This window comes from Phlebotomus papatasi, chromosome 2 (genome assembly GCF_024763615.1).
Source record: "Phlebotomus papatasi isolate M1 chromosome 2, Ppap_2.1, whole genome shotgun sequence".
NCBI lineage: Eukaryota > Metazoa > Arthropoda > Insecta > Diptera > Psychodidae > Phlebotomus > Phlebotomus papatasi.
Genome location: NC_077223.1, coordinates 50,087,736 through 50,115,087, shown reverse-complemented (window position 1 = coordinate 50,115,087; position 27,352 = coordinate 50,087,736). Strand labels below are relative to the sequence as shown.

At 34.6% G+C, this 27,352-nt stretch overlaps 4 protein-coding genes across 4 annotated transcripts in view; 2 read left to right on the top strand and 2 right to left on the bottom strand.

The window, feature by feature from the left end:
* LOC129801455 (cytokine receptor) overlaps positions 1-13,040 on the bottom strand; it is a 43,501-nt gene extending 30,461 nt beyond the window's left edge. Inside the window, exon 1 of the mRNA XM_055846532.1 lies at positions 12,340-13,040. Coding sequence (XP_055702507.1) covers positions 12,340-12,377 — 38 coding nt within the window. The 5' untranslated portion in view covers positions 12,378-13,040. The remainder of the gene's footprint in view (positions 1-12,339) is intronic.
* A 266-nt stretch (positions 13,041-13,306) lies between these two features.
* On the top strand, positions 13,307-14,673 carry LOC129801556 (probable ribosome production factor 1). Its single transcript, XM_055846768.1, has one exon. The coding sequence runs from the start codon at positions 13,395-13,397 to the stop codon at positions 14,427-14,429; it is 1,035 nt and encodes a 344-aa protein (XP_055702743.1). The 5' UTR covers positions 13,307-13,394; the 3' UTR covers positions 14,430-14,673.
* LOC129801575 (peroxisomal biogenesis factor 19) lies at positions 14,442-15,711 on the bottom strand. The gene is made up of 4 exons (XM_055846792.1): positions 15,533-15,711; positions 15,271-15,394; positions 14,683-15,211; positions 14,442-14,613 (listed from the first exon to the last, which is right to left on the bottom strand). Exons 1-4 carry the CDS (start codon positions 15,585-15,587, stop codon positions 14,521-14,523), a joined length of 801 nt encoding a protein of 266 aa, XP_055702767.1. The 5' UTR covers positions 15,588-15,711; the 3' UTR covers positions 14,442-14,520.
* On the top strand, positions 15,708-27,338 carry LOC129801459 (protein transport protein Sec24C). Its single transcript, XM_055846541.1, has 6 exons — positions 15,708-16,029; positions 16,117-16,259; positions 19,912-21,109; positions 24,577-26,082; positions 26,449-26,642; positions 26,716-27,338. Exons 2-6 carry the CDS (start codon positions 16,146-16,148, stop codon positions 26,854-26,856), a joined length of 3,153 nt encoding a protein of 1,050 aa, XP_055702516.1. The 5' UTR covers positions 15,708-16,029; positions 16,117-16,145; the 3' UTR covers positions 26,857-27,338.
* Positions 27,339-27,352: the final 14 nt, after the last annotated feature.

Sequence of the window (27,352 nt, the reverse complement as noted above, 5' to 3'; positions counted from 1 at the left end):
TTAGCTTCCACCTCACAACTAATTGTAATTGACAATAATTATTGGACGTGTACTGAGACATGAATTTACAAATAGTTTCATTTTCAGAGGAGTATTAGTGCATTTCAGTAGAAATATTTGCATAAAAACCCAGGAAAGTTATGTTTTGTGGATACCAGTGAATACTAAGCCTCATTTGTAGTGTGTCAGAAACTGACTTGGCTATGAACTAGCTTAGTCGTCTCTGGACTTTAGTCGTAAGTGTGTCTAGGGCATAACATTGAGTACTACATTCCCTGAAAAGGCGAGCTTCCACTTTTGCGCTTATTTTTTTAAAAAAAATATTCAAATTTTAACAACATTTTCAAAAAAGAAAAAATACCAATTAAACTCAAAATTTTGAGTTCAACTTTTCAGGGAATACAGTACTCCACATACACTATACTTATAAACAGTTGAAAAATCAAAATTTTTCGATTTTACGTTTTTGAAAAAAATTTTTTTTTTTGATTTTTAAATAAAAATGCCTTTTATTGACAAATTTACAACTTTAAGATACATTTAACACACGTGTTAAAATGTTGAATTTTTTTAACCTAGAATTAAAAAAATTTTTTTTTTAATTTTTCAAAAAAATCCAAAAATTTTCAAAAAAAAAATTTTTTGAGAAACTTAAAGAAAACAAAAAAAAAACATAATTAGTACATTTATTAAATATGATTTAAAGATTTATTTTTGTCAATAAAAGGCATTTTTATTTAAAAATCAAAAAAAAAAATTTCAAAAACGGGAGATCGAAAATTTTTGATTTTTTTAACTGGTTATAAGTATTGTGGAGTACTGTATTCCCTGACAAATTGAACTCAGAATTTTGAGTTTAACTGGTATTTTTCCTTATTTGAAAATGTTGTTAAAATTTGAATATTTTTTTAAAAAAATAAGCGCAAAAGTGGAAGCTCGCCTTTTCAGGGAATGTAGTACTCAATGTCACTGATCAACAGTAAAAAAATGAAAATTTTTGAGAATGGGGTTTTTGAGAAAAATTAATTTTTAATTTTTTTCAAAAAAAATTTAAAAGACGGTTACAAAAAAAACTTGAGCAGATAATACGAAAACTAGTATATCGTTTTAAAGAGTTATAAAATTATCTTTCAAAAACAAAAGAGTAAGAAGAAATCTCAACTCGTTCGCGAGATAGAGCATTTTGAAATATTTGCCAAAAATCTCAATTGACGAATGAAGCGCGAGACGCCATCTTTGACGCCATGTGTCTCCGGCCAGGAATTTTTTTTGGGCGAAAAAAAAATAGGGGTATATTATTTTATCGTGTACTTTAACATATGTAAAATTCAAAAACATCTAAGACCATGAACCCGCGATTTGCGATTTTCTCGGTCGTCTTGAGATGGATCGGCCCAAACGTTTTATTGAGAAATATTGCAATTTTACTGCAAATTACAAGCCACGCAAGTGAGCAAAAGAGGTTACGGCAAATGCTGATTATTGAAAATTTTGTATGGAAATTTGTCGTAACTTCCCAAAAAATGGAAGTTACGACAAATTCTGATAAATTTTTCTTAATTAAGGGCACTTACGATAATTTTTGTTTAAAATAATTTTTATTGGGCTTATAAAAGTTTCTTTTTCACAAGTGCGTTTAATAAACAAAATTACGCTGATTCCAAATATATATATTATATATATATATATATCTCAAAATCGCAAAAACGAAGTTACGATAAATGCTGATTTAACTGACGTTATGTCATTGGACTTAAAATAAATTCACTACACTGAAAAGATATTTTTTTGTCGAGAAAAGTTAAGAAATAGGTATTGTTTGTCTCTTGTAATCAATTTCTTATACTCTACTAAACTATACTTCAAGCTAATAAAATAAAACACTATAAACTGTTAAAGTTTTGTTTATATGTTAGAACAAATTTTACTAAGTTATTACTCTTTAAATTTTACACTTAAATCAATTTTATTATAACAATAAATGTATAAAAGAACACTATTAAACTACCTTGAGGTTATATAAGAGTATTAAGATTTTTTTCTTACACTCTCGTGTATCTAAATTAGATTTTCTGTAAAAAGAAGACAAAGATGCGAATAGAAAATGTATACTAATATTGTTCCAATAACTTAAGACTTTTTAAACAGTATATTCTTAATAAACTACACACTTAACCACTTCTTATAGAGAGGATAGTAGAAATTGATTTGTATCTGGCCGTTACCGAAATAAGACTGAACGAATGTAGCGTACCCAACTTGAAGGAAAATATTATCAACGAGAGACGTTTTTAATGAGAAATTCTAACGAATGATGAAATTTCACTTTCTAAAATCTTCAGCATTGCGATTGTGCGTAATTAATTTGGACAGCGAATGAAAAACTAGCAGATGAGGAGTACAGCAGTTTAATTTTAACTTCACTGGAAAATTCATATTTGCTATCAAAAGAAGAACCCTAAACTTTACTATAGTCATAAACACTTATTTTGTTCTTCATCAAACATTTTTTTTTCATGATAACTTGTAAGAGTTCCCATTCACATTTTCGTAAGAAATATTATTTTTATATTGTCAGAATATTTGAATTTCTAAGAAATTAACAATTTGCGCAAGTTCTCTACGAAAGTAAACAGAATTATCTGATAAGATTGTCTGAGACATTTCCCGAAAAAAAAAACAAAATGATATTCCTGTCATATTAACAAATAATTTTGATAAATTAAAATTAAAAGGAAATCAAAGTAAATAAATTCAAAGAAAGATTTAATAAAAGATTTGTATTAAGGCGATCGGTTTATCGACTGTTGCATCCTTAGCGTGGTCCTACGAAACTCAAACATCTTCTAGAAAGTTGGAGTGTTTAGTAAGAGCTTTCATTTGCTCTTTTATACTCATAAAATTTGGTCAAATGAGACCGGAGGTATAACGTTTTGAATTTCGTGAACCCTAACCTCCCTACATCCGGTTAATTTTCGAATGTTTGCCCCTTACAGATCGGGTCAGAAATATCGGTGGGATCGGAGGGGCATAAGTTTTTTATTTGATAAGTATAAAGTGCAGTTATAACATAATAAAATTTAATTCCGATTCATCGCGAATCTATAGAGATTATTCATATATTCATAATAAAATTCCACCTGCTGTAAATATTTGCACAAAGGATTTATTAAATTTGTCTATTTACTTACATCGTAAATTATAGATCTACAAAAACATATTACATGAATGACTACTCTTATCAGATAATATTTAATGACCAATTAGGCTTTCGAGAAACAATCTCAGCAGATTACTTTTGATAAGTGTCACACCGATATATGATAAGAATTTTCCCACGCACAAGTATCTTCTAAAGTACGAAGAGTGCTGAAAATAGTTCAGTAATCAATGAACTGTCTTTGACATTCATTCATTCCATTGTGACAAAAATGAAGAAAAAAAATCTCAAAGAAGAAATCTTCAATCACGTGTAACTACTTTCACGTTTTCTTGCAAATTCAGACTTTCAGTGAGACTTTTCTCAATGATAGGTTACAAAGATTTTCTTATGAATTCCAATTCAAACAATATTCCATATTTTGCACATATCACAAGATTTTTTTATTGTGTTTGTGTGAAATACTTTTATTTGAATGTGACGATCCAATTCTTAATAACAAAAATACAGTGAGAAAACCTAGATTAGCTTTTTATACGTGTGATTCTTAACGTGAACTACCTCAAAATGGTATATTTGTGAATAAGTGCAGTTTTGTTTTTAGATTTTTTTTAAAGATTTTAAAGGATTGACAAATTATAAAATAAAGCACGAAATAATGATGGAATATGCTCTATATAATTATAGAAATCAGTTCATAAGAAGTCAAGATAATAGAAATGGTTCCGTTCAATAATAAGCTTTCGAAAAGATAAAGCCACTCCAAAGCCAAGCGAAACCTATTCGAAAATCGACCGGACGCCTAACGGCCTTGACAGACATGAGGATTAGCCGAGAGACGGCTTAGCGTAAATATATTACATATAATGGTTAAAACATTTCCATCATTTTCCACTAAGTCGTCTCTCGGCTTAAGTTGTAAGTGTGTCTAGGGCATAAAGTGCAAGTTCACGTACTCGCCGCTCTTTAGCGCTGATTGTTCTGCTATTTCGAATTTCGGTATTCTTTACACTTCAGTCGCCAACAACAGCGTGTAAACGTTTACTGCAAAAAGTGAGTTTTTGCGTAGTTTTGTGGAATATCAGTATGGCAATGGCAGAACATTTGAATTGCAATTTTATTAAAATAAATGTCCTTTTGATGAACTTGCTCACTTTGTGTAAAGGCATCTACACTAAAAAAGCCTCTTCATCAAAAATTGAATTTTTGACAGAATATTGACGTTTCTACCTCCATTAACTGCAGGTAATTTTCTTCAAAAAAGCAATTTTTGACGAAAATTGCTCCCAATGTAGAGGCCATATAACTCGTCGATTTAAATGTTTGAACTTCCAACGAGTTTTTAGTTATGTTTTCTCTGATATACATTCGAATCTTTACAGAAAAAACTTCAACCAGAGAGAGTTCTCAAATCGGGATGTATTTTTGTGAGAAAAGCTCGTCAATGTTCTAGAAAGAATTTCGCGACGCGTTTCATTAAGGCATTAGATCATCAAATTCGGTTAAATGTAATCAGAGATAAATCTATTCATAATATGACGCTTCTATTGAGCAAATATAAGAGAAGGATTTTGAAAATATAAGATTAAAAACTGGATTTACTCTTCGTTTTAAATTATTGAGCCTTTAAAGACAGGGAATTTTGTTAATCACCCACATTTTCATGATAAAGAAATTGCAAGAAATACTTTAGTACAGTATAAGCCCGATCTTAAAGTATAAAGTTTTTTGAGAATTACAAAAACTGAGATTACTAAATTTTAACTTAAATAACAACACAGACACAAACACACTTGAGTGTTGTTTTGATAAAATTATACTATCTATCTCTATATCATACGAGAAATTCTACAAAAGTTTGTGTTTTACTTTTCCTAAGAAACTCTTATATAGTATTTGTATATTCCCTTAATAACTTGATAAGAGATACAACTTTTGTTTTAGTAATTTCGATGGTAAAAAATTCCTGGAATTACTTTGTTGTTTATTTTAATTTAATTTACTTGATTTTTTTCCACTGAAGTTTGGTTCAAAAAACAAAGCACACCTTTTTTTTTACAAGAAATGCTAAAATTACAATTGATTTTCCTCATTCCTCATCACATCTTATTCTTTCAATTTATAATATTTAATAATATGTTTATTGATTCATGCCCAGGATACAGAAGTAACAAGTAGGACAATACAATATAAAATATGTGATATTTTGCAAGGTTTGAAGGTTTCTAGTATTTTTACTGTGTTGCAATGTTTTCAATTTTTGATTAGGATGCAAAAAAAAATATTATTCTGAATATGTTTTGAAAACATGTTTTTAGTTACTATTATTTTTTTTTCTTTTTTTAATTGACATTTCTACCTTCAGGGATAAGCGAAATTTCCTTTAAAAAAAAGTATTTTCTTCATCCCAGCTTCTGCTTTTAAATGACATAGAAATTTCTTGATGTTCCGCTAATAAGATCTTCTACTTTAATAAAGTCTCCAACACCAATACGGTGTATTTTAACATCAATTAATTATTCTAAGAACTTAGTCTTATCGTATTGTTAGATGTCCTATCAATCAAAGTTCATTTACAGCGATATATTTGGAAATATTTCGCACTAATTTCATTAGCATTTTCTAGGGAATTTGATATCAGAATGGGCTTTAAGGCTTCTTGAGAACTGATAACGATTGACAGTTATTTTTAAAACCCATTTATATATAAACTTGAAACAATGATTTAATCTTGATCATTCCAAACTCAATATTCATTGTTTATATTCAATTCAGTTTTTTTCCTAGAAAATATTTCATAATATTAATTACATGTATAACTAATTTTAAAATATTGCGAATAAAAAAAGCATTTTACTAGAGAACATTTCATAATAAATATTGTTAGCTGTGAACAAATCAAATAATCAATATGTGTGGCGTATTTATCATGTGCATTAAGTGATGTGATTTTTTTATGAACGAGAAAAGGTGCTGTAGCATAACAGTATTAAATATTCAAAAATGAAAAATTAATATTAAAAATATAATTTTTAACGTTTTACAGACATTATTTTTTCCAATACACCTTATATTGAATACTTCAAAAATAGACCGCATCTATATTATAATTTTTATTGAAAAACAAAATCATATTAGATTTTAATGGATTATCTTCATCAAAATGAAAATTGAAGTAAATTTGTATTGTGGCAGAAATTAGCTGAATATTCTTCTTTTTGTTGTTAATCCTACTTCTATTTATGAAGAAAAATAATGATTATTTTATGGATCACTATTGAAGTAACATTTATATCAATATTATTACTAAGTTTTTTTAAAATTGTAAATCTGAGAATTTTTATGAGAAAGGAAAACCTTTCTAAGAATACCAATAAAAATGACACACCATCCATAGACATTTGTTTATTTAACAATGCCGGATATTACATCTGTATTTAGCAATATTATATTATATTAAATTGAAAAAAAAATCCAAAACAAGATAAGGATTTCTCTGATTTCGCAGTGTTGTTACTATGAATTAATGGGAAACATTTGCAAAATCATGAATTCAGGAGATGAATGAATACTACCAAGATGAATTACAAAATAAAGCTTCTATTCCGCAGAATTCTAGAGATAAAGAAACTATGTCATTAACAAGCACGGCAAACATTTTATATCCGTTCTCCTGTTTTGTCTTTTTTTTGTTTTTATCTAGGAAACTAAAAATAGATTTCATGAGTTAATTTGGATTTGACCCTTATAGGTTAACTTTATAGAATATTCAACCAAACTGAATAATTCACGACTATACAGCTCTAGAATGCTCTGCTTGAAAGTTATTTCAAATTACTTCAATAATTCCTTGTGCAAAATATTCTGAACGACCGACGCTATGTTCTTTTTTTATTTAACACTTTTTCAATATAACCAATTCATAGAAATATTTTCTTTACCTCCGCCCATTCGTGAATGTTCAACAAGCCAATAAAAGGAAACTTTCAATTTCTGATAAGAAGAATAAGTAAATAAAAGATGTAAAGAAATGTATAATAGTTTTCGCAGAATGCTTGAAATTTGAAATTAGGTAAACTTTCATTTCGAAATTCCATTTCGTATCAAAAAGTTCACACTAAATTTCAAACAAATAAATCAATATTATTAAATTTAAAAAAAAATACTTAGTGTTCAAAATGTCACGACCAAAAATTGATGAATATACACTAAGAGAAATCCGAAAAAATTAAAATAACATTCCGAGAATGTTAATTTTACCCTGCATTATTGATCCGAAATCGGTGTAAATATTATGCTTTTTATGTGTATTATGGGTTAAAGTTACCCTTTTTCATGTTAATTCTACACTTAAAAAGGTGTAAAATTAACATTAAAAAAAGTTGATATATTTTTACACCTAAAAAGTGTTAAAATTACGAGGAAAAAAGTTAATCGCACCCTCTTTTTTTCCCAGTGTAATTAAATGAATAATAATATTAATTTATTCATACAAAAAATAGCAAAGAATTATTCTTATAATATTATGTGATAAATTAAATTAGTGAATTTACGGTAATCTACGGAACTAAAAATGAAGTATTTTGTAGTGATAAAATTTATTTGAAAATAGATCGGTAAAACGATTTCGAATATGAATGGTATAAAAAACTGTTAAAACTTAAAACAATTAGCACTTTTGAATATAACTTTTTTTATCTGTTTTTCAAAGAATCTGTTTTTTCTTACATGTATATTTTGATGTTTTTGAAAAATAATATGATATCAAAACATTCCAATCATTCCAATAAATCCAATGATCCAACTCATGACTTAGATTAGATGCTGTAATATCTAACTCCAAAATTAATTGTCACGTCACAATATTTGTCTAAATATTTATAAATTCGTTTAGCAGTCTAATAAACGAGTTTAAGCACTTCGTAAATATTTATTTCACTGCGCCAGTTTTTCTTTATAATGTTTAACGACTCCCAACAAGTTTGGGGCAATTTATGGATTACACAAAAGATTGCCTAATGTGATACCATAGAAGTGATAGAGGGAGGACCGGGGGCCAGAACTAGCAAGAAATGAAATTTTTCTTTGTTTAAAATTTGTGAAAAGAAAATTTAAATCAGATTGATAAATAATTCAATGAATAAGTAGGAGGAAGCTAGGTTAGGGGAAAACTGAGGCAGTAGTAAACATGGGATTGTTGTAAAGACTGATTTTTGTCCCTCACTTTTGTTATCACACTTGCACATTAAAATTTTAATGTGATTCACATTAATTGTCGCTTGTGAACGTCCAAATATGTTATTTGTGTCTTTGAGTCACTTAATATTTGGGGTTTTTTGTATTTATTGATAAAGAAGTGGATTAGACCTGCAAAAATAAGTTTAAATTTACTTAAAGCATAAATATTTTTCACACTAAAAAAATTAAAGAAAAAATCGCATTAATTTTTCGCATTAATGCTATAAATCAATTTATATCAAATTTTGCGGGCCAAGTCTACCTTTTTATCAACAAATAGATCAAATTTTGAATATAAAGTGATTCAAACGCACAAATTACACATTTGGACTCTCACCAGCGACAATTAATGTGAATCATATTAAAATTTTAATGTGCAAGTGTGATAACACAATTAGACTTATGTCGACCATTTCTTCAGTAGACAAGCATCCCCGTAGTATCTATGAATTCATGTAGGTCTCGTTCTCTGAAGTCTAATATAGGTATATTTTAAACTCGCAGTGTTTATAACTACCCCGTGTTTACTAGTGCCCTTGTTCACTCTACTCTGGATGTTCTGTATAAATAGTGCTTAATTTGCATTCTAATAATAACATTCCACTGTTTATAATTAAACCTCCATCTATTTTTTCCCCGTTCCCCCCAAAAAATCAATTATCGGTTACATTACTGATTCATTGGATTCATTACTGTTTTACAAACGCAGTGGATTCTAAAACCCCCAAAACCTATAAAATGAACCCAAACATGGCCGAATCAGTTGAGAAATACGCTCCCTAGAATTTTTTTAACTCATTTATTTAATTTGTTTTTAATTTTTTAATCAAATCACTTTGAAAAACCCTTTGTTTGAAACTATTCAAATTAATCTTACTCTTTTAGAACTAGACAAAATTACATGAAGTAATTAACCAATTCATAATTTTCCAATGTTAGGGCCCAACTAGACTCAGGCTGATCCCCGAGAATATTTAGCTTATAAAATTTTGCAGTAAGGGATTAGGATAAAGGAAATTTATTCAAAGGATCTCTAAGTGTATGACAGTTTGGAATAAATCTTTACTATCAAAGTTTACAGACTAAATATTCTCAAGGTTCATCCTGTGTCTATTTGAGGTGTTAGATGAACTACCGAACCAATATCATTAAATTTTAAATTTGAATTTATTTATTTGTTTTAAATTAAACATACTTAGGGTCCGTCCCTCTTACAATGTCTGATTGGATAGAAAAAAATAGAATACAAGAAAAAAAATGAAAATGAGAACAAGATAAAGTGAGAAAAATTTAAATAGAGAAGAGAGAAAAAAGAAACAAAGAAACTCTACCCCGACTGAAAGGCACCAGAAATGCCGGCCTGCGACTAAATATTTAAAAATACAAAAAAAACTATTGTGATTATGTAATTTACGATACATAAGTACTGTAAATTTTGTAATTTTGATTTTAATGCAGTTTTACAAACTCAATTGCGGAATTAAGTTTTACAAGACACAGAGCTAAGATACAGATTTAAGAAAATTATTTTTAAAGCCGAAGTTTTGCTAAGAATTTATGTTTAAATTATTATCAAGAATTTCATAGTTGGAGAAACTAGAACAATTGTATACACTGATTTTATGAGTGCCCTACTGGGTCTTATGTCGACCATTTCGTCAGTAAACAGGGATCCCTGTAGTATCTATGAATTTACAAGGGACTCGGTCTCTGAACCTGAAGTCTAATATCTAAATAAAAAATCGTATTGTTTACTATTACCCCATGCTCACTACTGCCCCAGATACCCCTATGTAAGGGCCTTGACAGACATGAGGATTAGCCTAGAGACGGCTTAGCGTAATTATATTAGAAATAATGGTTAAAGTGCATTTCCATCATTTTCCACTAAGTCGTCTCTCTGCTTAAGTCGTAAGTGTGTCTAGGGCATAAGGTAAAGGCCCTGGAGTCAGCCGGTTCGTCAACTGAGCCAGTGGGGTTATTTATTCAATTGAGTTAGATTTGCTATAGGTCTAACCGGTCTAATATTGTAAAATCTATTATATTATACATAACGCAAATCAGTAAGAAATTTATAGAAATTAACTATAAAAAGTTGAAAAATTGGTTAAATAATTCCACTGGTCGAGTTTAGGAACCGGCCGACTACATGGCCTTTACGTTAGGGAGGAATCACCAGTTCTCGCCAGTGCCCCACTTCTCGCCACTTACATTGAAATTACTATTTTTCGCAATTTATGAAATAAATGAGTCGCAATTTTTTTTGTATTGTTTCTGCTTCTACGCATAGAATCGAAAAATAATAATTATTCGTTTTGGATTCACGATTTTGATCACTTTTTAGAGCAATATTTTAAGCAAGTGCATCGAATCCAACATCTCTTACCAAATGTACTAAGTGCCGTCAAATTTTCATCAGGCCAAAAATACCAATTTGGGTAAATAATTTGTCTATTGAATATTTAATTGCACTTGTGGAATACATAAAATTTGTATTTAGTCAATTAATATTTCATTTTATATTATTTTTGTATAAAAATGAGGCATGGCGAGAAGTGGTAATATTCTGGAATTGATTTTACCACCTGTCGCCATATCTTTTCAATAGGCGACGCTAACTTCACTTCGTACATTCTCAGTTGTCAAATCTGCATTGTTTACTTTCTGCAAAAGCCCCATAATTTGATTTCTCAAATAAAAGTGAAGAAAAATCATTTAAAGAGAGTAATAATAAAGTGATCACAAGGAAAGAGAAATGGTGAATGTATTCTTTTCATAGCATTGCCTAAAATAACCGAGTGTGGTTCTTTTCAAGTGGGTGGTGAGAAGTGGTTTCAAATTTTACAAAACTGGCGAAAAATGGTAAAAAGTGGCAACGAAATGGTTATTTTTGCATTATTAATAAAAATCAGTTTTTTAAGTAGTCCAGCGTTATGTTCTAGGATTATTGTTTTCACGTATCTAGAGCCAATACATCTAAATAACTTTGTGTCAAATTTGACTTATCTTGTAACAAGGATTCAAAAGTTATGATTAAATGAATTTAATTTTTTCCTAAACATGGCGATAGCCGGTTATTCCACCCTATATGCGCAATTTTTAAGAAAATTTTTTACTCGAGGTCTTTACAAACCTGAGAATTATTCCAAGAAGATCTTATGCGCTAGACACACTCTCTTAAGCCGAAAGACGGCTTAACGCAATTAAAATCAAAATATTGATTTGACTAAATTCCCATCAATTTCCCACTAAGTCATTCCTTGACTTAAGTCGTAAGTGTGTCCAATTAGCGTAATTGTAATCGAAAGAATGATAATACAGCATTTCCATAATTTTTCCATTAAAATGCCCTTCAGCTTAAGCGGTTTACAAGATTTTTATGTTATTAGAAAAATATTTCCTGCAGTTCCTTAAAAAAAATTGGGACTTCCAAAAATAATTTTAAATTGGTTAAATCCTTCAACTTAAATCCGTATGAAAAAAATATTTTAGATCAATCCTTTTAACTTTTAAACTTTTAATTTTTTTTTAAATAGCGCAAAAATTGAAAATGTCTTTTAATTATTGCTCCACCCTTCCCCTATCACTGCAGAGTTTGAGCAATAAAATTCATCTCTGATTGAGATAACCAAGAGCTGGAAAAATAGCAGAAATCTCTGGAAAAACATGCTGCTGTATTTTATGGAAAATTCTATGTTCTAAGAAAACCCAGGAACGCATTTTGGTCCATCTCACTAAGCCCCCTTTTCTTAGGATTTTCCATCCCAAAATAGATTACATTGCTGAGAGCAATGGTAATTTTTTTTTCGGATCCAACTTCCGAGAATGTTTGGATGTGTCATGCGCAGCATCTCATTTGGAGAGAACTCAACCGGTCACCAGGGACCTGTTGAAATGTCCAAAAATTTGCTCAGGAGCAAAGCAGAGAAAAAAAAACTCACCTGATGATTTTTTTGGGATTCCAGTAATGCCTTCCCATTGTCAATGATTAATCTGAGAGAGTTATTGATTTTCTAGTTGCAATAGTCTTATTCTCAATCACTTCTTGCTGCTCCCCGGAGAGGCCAGTATATATCATGGAAAATTAACTTCCAAAATCACTGGCAAATTCACGCATCACAGAAAAAAAAAGTTCACAGAACTTTCAATGCACCTGACTGGAGGCACCGTCCAGGAAACTACAACTGATGTTTTGGTACCAAACAATCACTTATGCTACCGTAAAGCCCCATTCTGGGGGTTGAGCTAAGCCTTCTAGTGCCATACACGCAGTGCATCTGCTAATTATTCACGAGAAATTCACGAAATACCAAGAAAAAGGAGAAGAGTGAGAGAGAGAGCACAAAAAGAAGAAAGTCTGCGCAACACAAGTGTTTTTCTCTGTGTTTAAATCGGAATTCCTGGAATTGAGGCAAGGCGACGTAGATTTTTCTTTAGTCACTTTAAATACACTTTTTTGGGGTTTTCCGTAAATTTTTCACCAATTTCACACTTGCACCTACAGCCACTGTGGACTTGGGTGAATGTTTGCACTCTTCCACGAGGATTCTTCACATTTTACTGAGATTTTGGAGAGAAGAAAACACTGATCGCCAGAGACTCCATTGCAATTGACTTTTCGTGGAAATCGCGTCTAAAGTTCAAACGCAGGTGGCGCAGTAAGTGATGTGAAGTTGCCTACTTCATTTCAAAATGATTTGTCAACGGATAATTTTTGTTATCAGAAGAAAGCCTTATAAAAAAATCAGGGATGAGTTTATAAAATAAATTTAGCTGTATTTTACAAGGTGTTAACAGGCAGAATACCTTTTCATTCTCAGGATCGATTTCTTTTTGCTAATCTTTGCAAAAAAAAATACAAGTCAATGCCGCGAATAGGTTGTGATTGTGGAAGCAAAAAATGTGAGGTTATGTTAGTCAAACATAAAACTAAAATCTCGTGTGCTGTGTGCTCCGCTGAAATTCGCAATTTTCATCAATAAATCAATTTAGAAAAATGAGTAGTGATAGTGAATCAACAGATACAGAACAAGGAGCAAGGAAAAAGCAAGTGGAAAAGCGAAAAAGAAAGAAATACAGCAGTGATTCAGAAATAGATGAACACAACAATGAGAGTGAGGTTAAGATTCCCCGGATCAATCCCATTAGTGTCATCCGGAATAAGGCAAAGCGGTCAAAGGCGTTCCAGAAGGTGCAGCAGGAACGAAAGAAAGCACAGAAGAAGGAGCGAAAGAAGAGACAACAGGAAGGTGGTGAAAGAAGCACTGGACACACACTTGAGAGCCTTCGGGAGGCAGATGAGACAACTGTGACACATCTAGAGGACTCTGAGAATGAGGAACTTCGCTTGGAGATGCAGATGGATGAGGTCAGCAACTACTACAGCAAGGAAATTGAACCTAGGGTTCTAATTACCTTTTCTGACCATCCAAATCCACATACGAGGATGTTTGGTCGGGAATTGACCAGAATCATTCCCAATTCCATCACTAGGCTGCGGAATAGGTCTTCCGTGAAGAAAATCTGTGGCAGTGCAATCAGAGAAAATTACACAGATGTCCTGATTGTCAATGAGAATCAGAAGAAAGTCAATGGATTGCTCCATATTCATCTTCCAAATGGTCCTACGGCTCACTTTCGCGTCAGCAATGTCCAGCTGACGTCTGAGCTGCGAAAGAACTACCGGGAGATTAGCAAGCATCGCCCGGAAGTCATCCTTAACAACTTCACCACGCGTCTAGGACTCTCAGTTGGGCGGCTTCTTGGTTCTCTGTTTCACTACGATCCAGAATTCCGGGGACGTCGAGCTGTGACTTTCCACAATCAACGGGACTACATCTTCTTCCGGCATCATCGCTATGAGTTCACGAAGGACGGCAAGAGAGCCAAACTCCACGAACTCGGACCTAGATTCACCCTGAAACTGAGATCTCTGCAACAGGGACTCTTTGACAGCAAATGCGGAGACTACGAGTGGATAATAACCAACAAACGACACATGATGGAGGCCAGGAGGAGATTCTTCCTTTAGAAAAAAAACTGCTTCCACAATCACCAATTTATTCACGCAACAAGACTCCCGGATACAAAAAGGGCAGTAACTGGGGAGATTACACCGGATCTCACATCATCGGACACTGGTTGGGATTATTCAACTGGGTAGGATCAACACCCACGTCCATCAGTTCAGCCGGTGGCTGGCCCAGTTCCTGCATCTGCAAAAAAATAAAAAGATTTTTTTTGTTTAATAAACCGGAAAAATCCTGTAAAACAAATTTTCTCACCTTCTGCATTGATTCAAAAACCTTCTGAAATTGCTCCTTTTTGACTTCGGGTGTATCATTGGGTGATTCCTTCTCCAACTGCTGACAGACGGTCTTGAGTAGCTCATGCTGCTTCTCATACCTTTCCCTGTCAGCTGCAGGAACTTTTGAGCCATTCTCCTCTAGCCACTTGGGATACTTGCTCACCAAATCCTGCAGACTGGGCAGGAGGACCTCAGCCGACAGGAGGCTCTGCATCATGCCTTGCATAAAAGGCAGAAATGCATTGTTCTCACCGGATGCATTCAAATCCACATTCCCAAACATTTCGGCAATGTCGTCGGGGGAAAAGGGGCTCTGAAGGGTCTCAGCACCCTCGCTGAGTCCCTTAAGAGCATCTGTGAGGGTCTGTGTGAACTGAGGATCAGCAACATTTTCAGTGTCTGGATTGAGAGCCATTGCAGCGGCTTCAGCCATTCGCTGAAAACCATCTTCTGCTCCACCCTCAAACATTTTAGCCATCCTCTCCTCAAACATCTTAACTTGGGATCTGCAAAGACAGTTTCCTCTTCAATATAACATCCCTATAGCATAAAAATCCTGACTTACTTTATAAATTCCTCATCCCAGGGATTTTCCTGGGCAGCCTCTGGAACTGACAGGGAAGAGTTGCCTTTTTCTGAAGACTCTCCCTTTGCTGTGCCTTCCGCCTTGTCAAAATCCTCGAGGGCACCTTAAAACAATACATTTTACTGGTAATCAATTGAGTTTCCTGACCAAAATCCCCAAGAACAGAAATTTCTCTCGGTAAGCGCAGTAATTACGTCATATTCATGGCAGGATTTTTGGCAATTCTTCTGGATATACTCACTATCTAGCAGATCATCGAGTTCTTTGTCTTGACTCTTGTCCTCCTTTGCTGACATCTTTGGCAATCACAGTTAAAAAACACCTAAAATTTCATATAATAAAAATTCTCTCTCACAAAGTCGCGTGAAAACAAAAAAATTCCCATTCCCGGTGTCAAAAAGACTGACAATCGCAGTGACACTTTCGTTAAGTGAACGTGGCCATTCGTTAAGTAAATCGTTCAGTTGCGGAGTGTCTGACGTGGAATTTGGAGGAAAATATTGCAAAAAACCGTGGAAATTCACCCAAGAATCCCACAAAATTGGCAAAGAAATGTTCTAAAAACCACCCCCAAGCCCCGCACAATCGATTTATACTGAAAAATTGCGGAAACGCATGTGAAAATCGCGTGAAAAGTGTCGCCGTGGAAGTGAAAGTGTTCCCTGTGGAAGTAAGATTAGGCAAGTGGTTAGAGAATTCCTCAATTTCCGCATTATAGCCGCTCTATTTCCTGAAAAAGTAAGTCTGAGGTCAAGAGGAATGACCCTTCTATGAAATACTGTTAAGAAAATTTCAGAATAGTAACTGTTTATGGTGATTTTCTAGGCACAAAAAAAAACAGAGTTTGCTGAAGGATGAATCCACAGCAAATGATGAGGGGCCCTCAGCCTCCAATGCAGCAACCTGGCTGGCAGAATCCACCTCAGCCCCAGAATCCTGGCATGTACAATGGGAATAGTCAATTAAACGTAAGTGTTCTTTATTTCTTAATTCTGAGAATGGGGGACGCCCGACAACGTATTTTCTCCCAGATTAGGGTCAAATACCTCCCCATTGGTCCTCTTAGCAAGAAAGTAAATTAATCTATTATCTAATTTGTCTTTTTAATAAATAACGTCAAAAGAATTATTTTCTAAGTTTTACTACACAAAAAATTGTTTTGTGTTTACACAAAAAAAATCCAATTAAAGGCCGCATGTGTAATAATTTTTAAACCATTCTGTAAATGCGTTTTACAGGTAAAATAGCGGTAAAAGCATTTAATAAAAAAAATCTTTCTGTTTTTTAAATATTCTATTACGACTTTTCATTTTTGGATTTTTTTTCAATTCCCATAAAGGTTAAAAAACAATAAAGCTAAAATATAGAATTGAAGATTAGGAGAATTCTATATTTTACCTGTTGTTTCATTTTTTACTTTTTCAAGAAGACCAAGTTTATGTCGAGACTCTCAAAACACAAATAACACAAAAAAATTATCTAATCCTAAAGGAACTTTTTAATAAAAACTAGGTGCCAAAATATTACCGCTTCTTGGAACTTACGAGGGGCCAACTCATTTTGTGTAAATGATTCAATTTTGTGTAAATTGTTTTTTTTTTCAATTTAATGTCTGTGCGAAAAAATTTATATGATTTCTATTCCTATTTTATTTTTATTGTTTTTTGAGGTGGCTCATTGTTATTTTAAAAACGCGAAAATTTTCCTGAAATAAGAATAAAAAGGGATCAACTTACTTGAGTTAGGCCGGCTTCAGACCTAAGGCTTAGCTCTATAGGACTTAACTTCTTCAATTTCTTATCACTCAAGAATTTTTGGAAAATTTAGAATTAAGATTGGATTATTGAAGGATAGTGATTAACTACCTTCTTAAAAACCAATAAAGTAATTGCTATTAATAGTATGTTGAGACCTTCGGAAACTGGGCTAAACCCTTAGTATGAAAACCGTTTTAGGCTGGCTTCAGACCTAAGGTTTAGCCCAGTTCCCGATGATCTCGAAATTCAAAATAGCAACCACCATTTTATTGCTTTTTCAAAATTTAATTTAAAACTTGCCCATGTTGTCTAATCTTAAGTGGTAATTTTCCAAAAAAAAAGAACTTGATTGATAAGAAATTAGAGAAGGTATGGCTAAGCCTTAAGTCTGAAGTCCGTATTAGTCTCTTGTTTTACAAAACTATGAACGATATGTCTATTTTGTGTCCCTTTACCTTTATCAAATTGCGCTGCAATCAACGCAAGCAATCAAATTAGAATAAAATTTTGAAAAAAATATATCTAAATAATAAAATTTAGTTATTGATATCAGATAAAAATTTATTAAACACGCTTTCTAATTCCATTAAAACCTCAAAATCGGAAAAACTGAGTTATCCCCTTTCGATTTCCAAGGAGCAATAGGGTGGAGTCTACACTTATGAATGCTATACACTTATGGACATCGTGAAAAAATCTTAAGTTTTTACGTAAAACAGATTTCGAAAAATTATAAAATTATTAGTTTATGTTGTAATTAACACTTTTTTGATTTTTCGAAATCTGTTTAGTGTAATAACTTAAGATAACTTGCGTTGTCCATAAGTGTATACAACATCCATAAGTGTAGATTCCACCCTACACATATTTTTTTATACTCAAAAATGAAGATTTAAAACTTAGGGAAACGATTAAAAGGGGTGGCAAAGCGACCCAGACTTTGCGAAGTGCTCGAAATCGTTACTTAAATCCGGTGGCAGCCAAAATTCCGAAAGCCAAAATCCCGAAAGTCAAAATCCCGAAAGCCAAAATTTCGAATGTTCAAAATCCTGAAAGGAATTAAATTATATGGAGGAAAATGTTTAGAGTAATTTCCCAAGACACAGAAAATTTTCCTTTGCCTTCAGCAAAGGCAGGTGCAATCACGGAAATAGCTATGACACTTTTAAGAATTCGGGATTTTGGCTTTCGGTGTTTTTAGCTCATTCGGGATTTTGGCGTTGGGGATTTTGGCTTCCAGGATTTTGACCGTTCAAAATCCTTCAAAAGTACTTTTACATCATTTTCCGTTTACTTGTTCTCAATCGATTTAAACCGATTTGTAAATCACTCGATAAAATTATTATTATTAATCGAGTCGAGAGCCTCGTGGTGGAAGGATTAGGAATAATTTTAATAGTTAATAAAATTGATTTCGGACAAAAATTACTTATCCGTTCATAACCAGTTCATTATCGGTTCACAACCGATTTGAAATGATTTTTTAAATCAATCGAAATATTTCCCAAAATAACTAATATAATTGAATTCTTAAAAAAATAGTTATCGGTTATGAAACGGTTCAACACTGGTTCAAAACCAATTGGAACCGGTTCAGTTTGGCGGAAATTCCAAGACCTTTCCAACGAGCTCAAATATGACCCCATTCGCCTGATAAATACGCTCTCTAGAGCCTTTTTTAACCTTTGACCTTGAAAAACTGTTAAATACAATGATTCAACAGTATTTTCACAAATGTTCAGGTCCGCATGGGTAATCTACGTTCAGACCTGGGATTATGCACATTTTCGGGACCAAAAAAAAACGTCCGAAATGGCATTGTGCATCGAGAAATTTGAATAACCGTTTTTCTTTTGAATAAATCGGCCGTAGAACGAATTTCGCGCGGCATATTTTTACTGAATATTTACTGACCAATACGATTTTTAATTCAGTTATTGGGATTTTACCCCAGGTTCCCCTATATAAAAGGTCACTGAATTTTTATTGATAACATCAGTTGCGACAATATTGTTCTTTTGCATCTGACACACCTGTTCGATCAAAATTCGCGTCTCTTTTTTTCTTGAACGTGTTGTTTCACCTTTTTGCGTTCGTCTTCTTTTTTTTTGAACATCAAAACAAATTAAATTTATTTAGTTCAATTCCTATCAAATTATGTAAGTTTATGCCCACGTTTAATTTTAAATACCGATCTTTTGGAAATTTTGGTATTTATCTTAGAAGAAAATATAAGCCACGCCCACTTGAACTGAACAGGTTTCAATGGGTTCTGGTTCTGAAACGGTAATGAAACGGTTTATAACCAATAACTGATTTTTATTCGAAATTCATTTATATTATATATTCATGAGGTTTAATTTGGACGATCTTTTAAGTTATTCAATCTGTCCAATAAATAAGTTGAGAACCGGGAAACGGTAAATTATGCAGAAGTACTTTTGAGGTACATCATCTAAGTCACGAGTTCGAGCATATCATAAAGCATGGGACACTTTTCCACTCCTTTAAAAAATAAATCTTGTGCCTTTTTGGAGTCAGTCATTCTTTAGTAAATTTATGCAAATAAGGTATAAAACTTTTAAATTTAAACAAACACTAAAAAAAAAGTCATTTGATTCCGTTCTAGGTTGATTAGAAGATAAAAAAAGCAGATTAAAAAAAATATACATTTATACCAAAAAAATATTATTGCACCAAAATTTTATTTATCGAATTTTTTCATTCAGTTTGGTCAAAGCTTCGACCAATCAAAAAGCAATGGGATTAATAATAATATTATATTTGAAAAAAAAATATGGATAATGCTTTACCTAAAATATTTTTGATCTCTTATATTGAAGATTTATTTCCCATTTTCCAGCAACTTCCTTCTCAAATGTCCAGCATGAATTTGGGTCCGCCACCAACTGGTCAAATACCGCAAGTTCCTGGTCAGATGCCTCCTCCTCCGTCTGGACAGTTACCTCCAGGACCTGGCCAGATGCCAATGGGACCTCCTCAAGGTCCCCCTCAAGCACAATTTGCTCCACCGCCAGTCAGTGGTCCTCCCATGACTCAGCCCCCAAGTTTCGCCAAGGTAGGACAACCTCCTCCCCCAACAGCCCAGCAACCCTTTCAGAACGGACCCCCAGTGAGTCATCTCAATGCTGTCAACAACAATGTGGCTCAGCCACCAATAGCCAGTCATGCAAATGGATTCCCAGCTCCTCCAACGCAATACAACTCAATGCCGCAGCCTCAGGCGAAGCCGCAAATGCCTCCAAATCCGTATGGGCCACCACCTGGGATGCCAGGTCAGATGCCACCAACTCAGGTGCCACCCCAACAAATGCCACCCGGGCATATGCCACCCGGACAAATGGCACCCGGACAGATGGCACCCCAGCAAATGCAATCCAATCAAATGCCCCCAATGCCTAATCAGCCTCTGCAGCAGTTTCCCGGCTATCAATCATCATTCCAGGGGGCTCCACAGTACCCCCAGCAGCCCAGTCAGCTGCCACCTGCTGGTCAGAGACATCCTCAAGCCCCGGGATATCCTCCCCAGATGCATCAGGCTCAACCTCAGCAGCGTCGTTTGGATCCTGATCAGATGCCCAATCCCATCCAGGTGATGGATGATAATCAGCGTTCGTGTCAGGGACCTTTTGTCACCAATCAACCGGGCCTGGTGCCACCGTTAGTGACGACAAAATTCGTTACTCACGATCAGGGAAATTCAGGGCCACGCTTTATTCGTTCAACCATGTACAGCGTACCCTCGACCACGGACATGATGAAGCAGACGGCAGTGCCTTTTGCCCTCATAGTTTCACCCTTCGCCAAGACACTCGAGGGAGAACTGACACCGCCAATTGTTGATTTTGGCGAAGTGGGGCCAATCAGGTGTATTCGGTGCAAAGCATACATGTGCCCCAATATGCAATTCATCGATGGTGGCAGGAGATTCCAATGTCTGCTGTGCAAAGCCACCACAGAAGTGCCACCAGAATACTTCCAGCATCTGGATCACACGGGGCAGCGTATGGACAAGTACGAGAGACCAGAATTGGTTCTTGGTGAGTTGCATGTCTTTTTTACTGCTCGAATTCTACTGAGAGAAATTGTTACCCCCCCCCCCCCTAATCAAATTTTGCCTCCCCTTCCACTGTGCCCAAGGGGTAACTTATATTGAGAAATCCTGGTCAATTGCCCGAGAAACGCTTCGCGAAACCCGAGAAACCCAATTTATATTAGTAATATTTATTCGATCACAAAAATAGGGTTCATCGGGTTCATCCCTTTTACAATTGTGATAAAAAAAATGAAAAACAATTTTAAAAAAAATAACAACAAAAAAGAAAAAGAAAAAATGAAAAAGAATTTACAATATTATAAGAAAAGGTAAATGAAAATTAAATAAGAAAAAAAAAGATCTAATAAGTAATGATTCCAACAACGGTTAACCGGTTTCAAAACCGGTTTTTAGAGATGAAACCGGTTAGTATCCCTTAATCTAACCCAAAATTTGAAACCGGTTTTAAACCGATTTCAGACCCTTCCAAAACCGGTTAACCGTCTATCCTAAAAACCCGGTTATTTGGAATCACTACTAATAAGTGCTTCCTTAACCCTATAACGGTGTTTTCTTTAATATGCAAAAAAAAAGTTCTAAAACAATGTTTTCTAGGATAATTATGATCCAATAAAGTTTAAAAAATCATCAATTCATCATTATCTCTTTTATTCTAGGCGCTAGGTGAGAAAATATAAAAAAAAATTTGAAATTCTTTTTGCTTCTAAAATTCACATTTTTAGTTATTTCAAATTTTTTAAATAAAATATACAAAGTAGAATGACATATCTTTCAGTAAAAAATAAATTAATTTTAGTCAGATAACTTTAAATCGGTATTTTTATGGAAATTGGAAATGAGTTTTTTTGCACAAATATTTTTTGTTGCTTTTTCCCTGACATGTCATACAAAACTGGGAATAGCAACAAAACGAAGAGTTAAAATGAGTTCAAACTTTCAAGAGATGGTTATAAGACTATTACCGAGGACACTATAGCACTTTTAAATAAATAAAACCTTTATTGTCGCAGAAAATGTGATTTTTGTGAAGACCGCCTGGAGGCGGTCTTACCCGTTAGAGGGTTAAGATTCAGCCTGAAAAAAGCGTCGGATGCCATCTGCAGACCTATGCAGGTCACTTGGAACGAAGTTAAAGATAACTACGCCCTTTACAAATAATGACCGGTAAAGACAGTCACTCCTGACCTTAGGCACTCTGAGTCCCCGAACCCTGGCCGAGCCCCCCCCCCCCCCTGCCGCCCCTCTAACCAGAAGACTCGACAGGTACTGGGGACACCCAAATATTAACAAATTAAATAGAAAGAGCACAGCTCTTAAGTTTAAGTGTGAAGTAAGGTCACAGCCAATAAATACATTTCTATGGAGAGTGAGATGGTCCCGACGATTTGTGCATCGCAAAACCCGAGAAACCGACTTTTTGCATCGCGAAACCCAATAAACCCATTTTTTGCATCGAGAAACCCAAGATTCGCATTGAGAAACCCAAAAATTACATCGCGAAACCCGAGAAATACAAGAACAGCATCGAGAAACCCAATTTGTGCATCGCGAAACCTGAGAAACCGACTTTTTGCATCACGAAACCCAACAAACCCAATTTGTGCATCACGAAACCCAAAAAATTGCATCGCGAAACCCGAGAAACCCAATTTCTGCATCGCCAAACCCGAGGCACTCAATGGGTCAAGTGGTAGAGTACTCGCTCTATGATGCAAGTGTCCCGGGTTCGAATCCCCTTTAGGTCACCAGGAATTTTTCTGGCGTTAAAGGTGTTCGGATTGCATCCAGTGAGCTTCACTGCACTTGATTCCACGGGCATGGGCCTGACAACCTCATCCCGTACAAGAAAAAATAATAATGCATGTTTAGAAATCCCCTTGCGGGAAGGCTTTTTTCTTTCATGGAATGTTGTGCCAGCATTATTATTATTATTATTATTATTATTATTAAACCCGAGAAACACACTCTTTGCATCGTGAAGCCCGAGAAACCCAAGATTTGCATCGCGAAACCCAAAAATTGCATCGCAAAACCTGAAAACCCATTTTTTGCATCGCAAAACCCGAAAAACCCAATTTGTTCATCGCGAAACTCGAGAAACCAAATATGTGTATCGCGAAACCCGAGAAACCCATGATTTGCATCGCGAAACCCGAAAAACTTACTTTTTACATTACGAAAGAAACACGAGAAACCCAAAAATTGCATCGCGAAACCCGAGAAACCGACTCTTTGCATCACGAAGCCCGACAAACCCAATTTGTGCATCACGATACCCAAAAATTGCATCGTGATATCCGAGAAACCCACTTTTTTGCATCGCAAACCCCGAAAAACACACTCTTTGCATCGGGAAACCCGATAAACGCAAAAATTGCATCGAGAAACCCAAGATTTGCATCGCGAAACCCGATAAACCCAATTTATGCATCGCGAAACCCGAATAACACAAGAATTGCATCATAAACCCCGAGAAATCCACTTTTTGCATCACGAAACCTGAGAAACCAGAAAAAAATGAGAATGAGTTACCCCTTCACTGTACCCGTTTTTTTTTTCAGACGAATCAAAATGAGTTCACACCACACTTTTTTTAGTCCATTCGACCGTAGTCAGACCTAGAGGCCAAACTGTTAGAGATAAGCAAAAAATCCCCCATATAAAGTCATCAAAAAGGGTCCATCAATATGATCTTGAGATTGTTCAAAAAATAAGTCGTCCGATTTTTTTAATCATGCTTCATAGCGATTTTTCAATGTCAAAGTTTAAAAAGAATTTAGAAAGCGTATTTCTAAACCGATTTGGGCTGAGTTTGACGTCATTAAAAAGGTCTCTGATTCTGAAAATCGAACCTTATCATAATATAATTTGGCTACACAAACAGATCGATAAGCTAAATTACATGATGATATGATTCAGTTCCATATAAACCCAGGAGAAAAATCTCAATTTCAAATCTGTTCCACATTCAAAGGTGCTCCACTCCCCTCTATGTATAAAGGCATTTCACGTGGTTTTTCTCTGTCCCGGAAATATGCATAATTCCAGGACCCACTGTACACCACGTCGTCTAAAAAGTCCTGGAATTACTGACAATTTTCAGCATTTTCTAATCTGTTTATTAAACAATAATTAATTTTTAACCAGATTTAAATTGTACTTGTCCTAAGCAATTTCTTGAAGCGATTTCCTATAAAAATCATGTGTTGCTTAGAAATTTTCATGGAAACAATAAGGAATTGTCCAACGTTCCTCGGTGTCAATACCTTCTTAAATGAAGAAATGAGACAGACGTGGGGAATTTAAAGATATGGCATTTTACTTTCCTAGAAAATCTCCTCGATATAGAAGAGTAATTTCTAATAAAATTCTATGGAAAATTCAACAGATATAAACCAGAAAGACCAAGTTGTTTAACTTTTTTTCATTTTTTTTGTGTTCTCTGAATAGGAACTTATGAATTTGTTGCCACAAAGGACTACTGTCGCAATAACACTCCCCCCAAGCCACCGGCCATCATCTTTGTGATTGATGTGTCCTATAACAATGTTAAATCGGGACTGGTGAATCTCCTCTGTGGAGAGATGAAGAATATTGTGAAGAATTTGGCCAAGGATCAGGGTCATGAGCGTAGCTACATGAAAGTGGGATTTATCACGTATAATAACACAGTTCACTTCTACAATTGTAAATCATCTTTGGCTCAGCCACAAATGATGATTGTTGGTGATGTCCAAGAAATGTTTATGCCACTTCTGGATGGATTTTTGTGTGATGTTGAAGAATCCAGTGCAGTTATTGATGCTCTAATGGAGCAAATTCCGTCAATGTTTGGAGATACGAGGGAGACAGAAACAATCCTTCTGCCAGCCATTCAGGCTGGTCTGGAAGCTCTGAAAGCATCTGAGTGTGCAGGTAAATTGTTGGTATTTCACTCTTCGTTGCCAATAGCTGAGGCTCCGGGTAAACTGAAGAATCGCGATGATAGGAAGTTGCTGGGTACGGAGAAGGAGAAGACTGTACTGACACCTCAGTGCACAACATACAATAATCTTGGGCAGGAATGTGTTCAGATAGGATGTTCGGTGGATTTGTTTATTTTTAACAATTCCTACATTGATTTGGCGACCATTGGACAAGTGGCAAGGCTGACGGGTGGTCAGGTCAACAAATACACATACTTCCAGGCAGATATCGATGGTCAGAGGTTGATACAGGATGTGGTGAAAAATATTTCACGTCCAATTGCCTTTGATGCTGTTATGCGGGTGAGAAGTTCAACGGGAATTCGTCCGACAGATTTCTATGGACATTTCTACATGTCCAATACGACAGATATGGAAATTGCCAGTATCGATGCGGACAAAGCTGTGGCTATTGAGATTAAGCATGATGACAAGTTGCCACCAGAAGAGAATGTCTACCTTCAGGTGGCCCTCCTGTACACATCTTGCAGTGGTCAGAGGCGTCTCCGGGTCATGAATCTATGCCTAAAGACATGCACCCAGATCGCTGATCTCTATCGCAGTTGTGACCTCGATGCCACAATTTTGTTCTTTGCCAAGCAGGGTATGGCTAAATTGCTGGACAATACCCCAAAGATTGTCAAAGACAATCTTATCAGTCGCTGTGCACAAATTTTGGCGTGCTACAGGAAAAACTGTGCATCACCGGCATCAGCGGGACAATTGATATTGCCGGAAAGTATGAAACTTTTGCCACTGTACACATCGTGCCTGCTGAAGAATGATGCCTTCTCGGGAGGATCGGATATGACGGTGGACGATAGATCTTTTGTCATGCAGATGGTTAATACGATGGATCTGCCCACTTCTGTTGCCTACTTCTACCCGCGTCTCATTCCACTTCACGATGTCGATGCTAATGATCAGGATATTCCAGAGTCCATTAGGTGCACTGCTGAAAAGATGATGGAGGATGGAGCATATATTCTCGGTATGTTTCTTTGGCACATTTATTATTCTTTGGACAGTTTGTTTTTTTGAAGTTTTGAAATTTACTCAGAATTTAATCGCAAATCTAAAGTTTTTAATTCTAATTCAATCCGAGTTGTTGAAATTTCCGTGGGAACTTTCAGGTTTCTAAAAAGTTTTAATAATGCTTAAAAATTCCTAAAAATTATGAAACATATTTTTTCATGTTTTCGAAGAATTTGGCGCTCACAAAACGCAATTCAAGAAAGTTTATTCTGATGTAAAAGAAATTCCGGATCTTTTTTTAACGAAAATTCTGTAAATAAAAAATTATAAGATTATCACCTTATCAATCGCCCTAATCAGTAAAATATTTGTCCTTCTCCAGAAAACGGAGTGTACATGTTCATGTGGCTGGGTATGGGATTATCTCCGGGATTCACACAGGATGTCTTTGGGGTAGCATCTACACAGCAAGTCGATGTTGAACGTTGCTATCTACCCACACTAGACAATCCACTGTCGCAACGTGTCCGGAAGATTGTGGAAGATATCCAGGCTGGGAAACAGCGCAATATGAGAGTGAGTTGACTTGGTTTCTCCAAATATATGTGCGCAATTAAGTGTCTGACCAAAAAAAATCCTTCTGTTTCAGCTTACAATTATTCGGCAGAGGGATAAGTTGGAGAGTGTAATGAGGCACTTTTTGGTTGAAGATCGTGGATCAGATGGTACTGCCAGCTATGTGGATTTCCTGTGTCACTTACACAAGGAGATCCGTACACTGCTGAGCTAGCCGTTGATCGTCAAGGGATTCACATATTTACCGGACGAATTGGTGAGCAAAAGCAAACGCGAATGTGAGGAATCGAGGAGTTTCTCGCAAAATCGGACAAGACAAATGCGCTACAAACGCGCTTTGTTTGGTGGGAGATGGTGAATAAAAAAAATAGAATCTATTAAAGAAAAAAAAATCATAAAATATGGACTACTGAATGGATACATCCATAAGATAAAGTAATAATATTTACCATTTAAATATAATTCAATGATGTGAGGAACATATAAGATCGATAGAAAAAAAAATAGTAAAATAGTATTGAAAAATTGTATAAAAAAAACAAACGGAATTTCTTTTCTTCTTTCTGGGGAATTTTCAGTCTCAAAAGAATGAAATAATTTACAGAAAATTTTTATTTAAGATTTATATATTTTCTGTTGTAAACTGTTCTTTTTTTTGTCAGAAAAATAAAATGCTTCTATTCTTTAAAAAAAAAATTGATTTTTTCCTT

Coding starts and splice junctions, on each gene's coding strand:
- LOC129801575 (XM_055846792.1), bottom strand. CDS start 15,587: ATGTCAGCAAAGGAGGACAAGAGTCAAGACAAAGAACTCGATGATCTG. Junction 15,395..15,532: donor ACTCGATGATCTGCTAGATA/GTGAGTATATCC, acceptor TATTGTTTTAAG/GTGCCCTCGAGGATTTTGAC. Junction 14,614..14,682: donor TTTTTGAATCAATGCAGAAG/GTGAGAAAATTT, acceptor ATTTTTTTGCAG/ATGCAGGAACTGGGCCAGCC.
- LOC129801556 (XM_055846768.1), top strand. CDS start 13,395: ATGAGTAGTGATAGTGAATCAACAGATACAGAACAAGGAGCAAGGAAA.
- LOC129801459 (XM_055846541.1), top strand. CDS start 16,146: ATGAATCCACAGCAAATGATGAGGGGCCCTCAGCCTCCAATGCAGCAA. Junction 26,083..26,448: donor GGATGGAGCATATATTCTCG/GTATGTTTCTTT, acceptor GTCCTTCTCCAG/AAAACGGAGTGTACATGTTC. Junction 26,643..26,715: donor GGAAACAGCGCAATATGAGA/GTGAGTTGACTT, acceptor CTTCTGTTTCAG/CTTACAATTATTCGGCAGAG.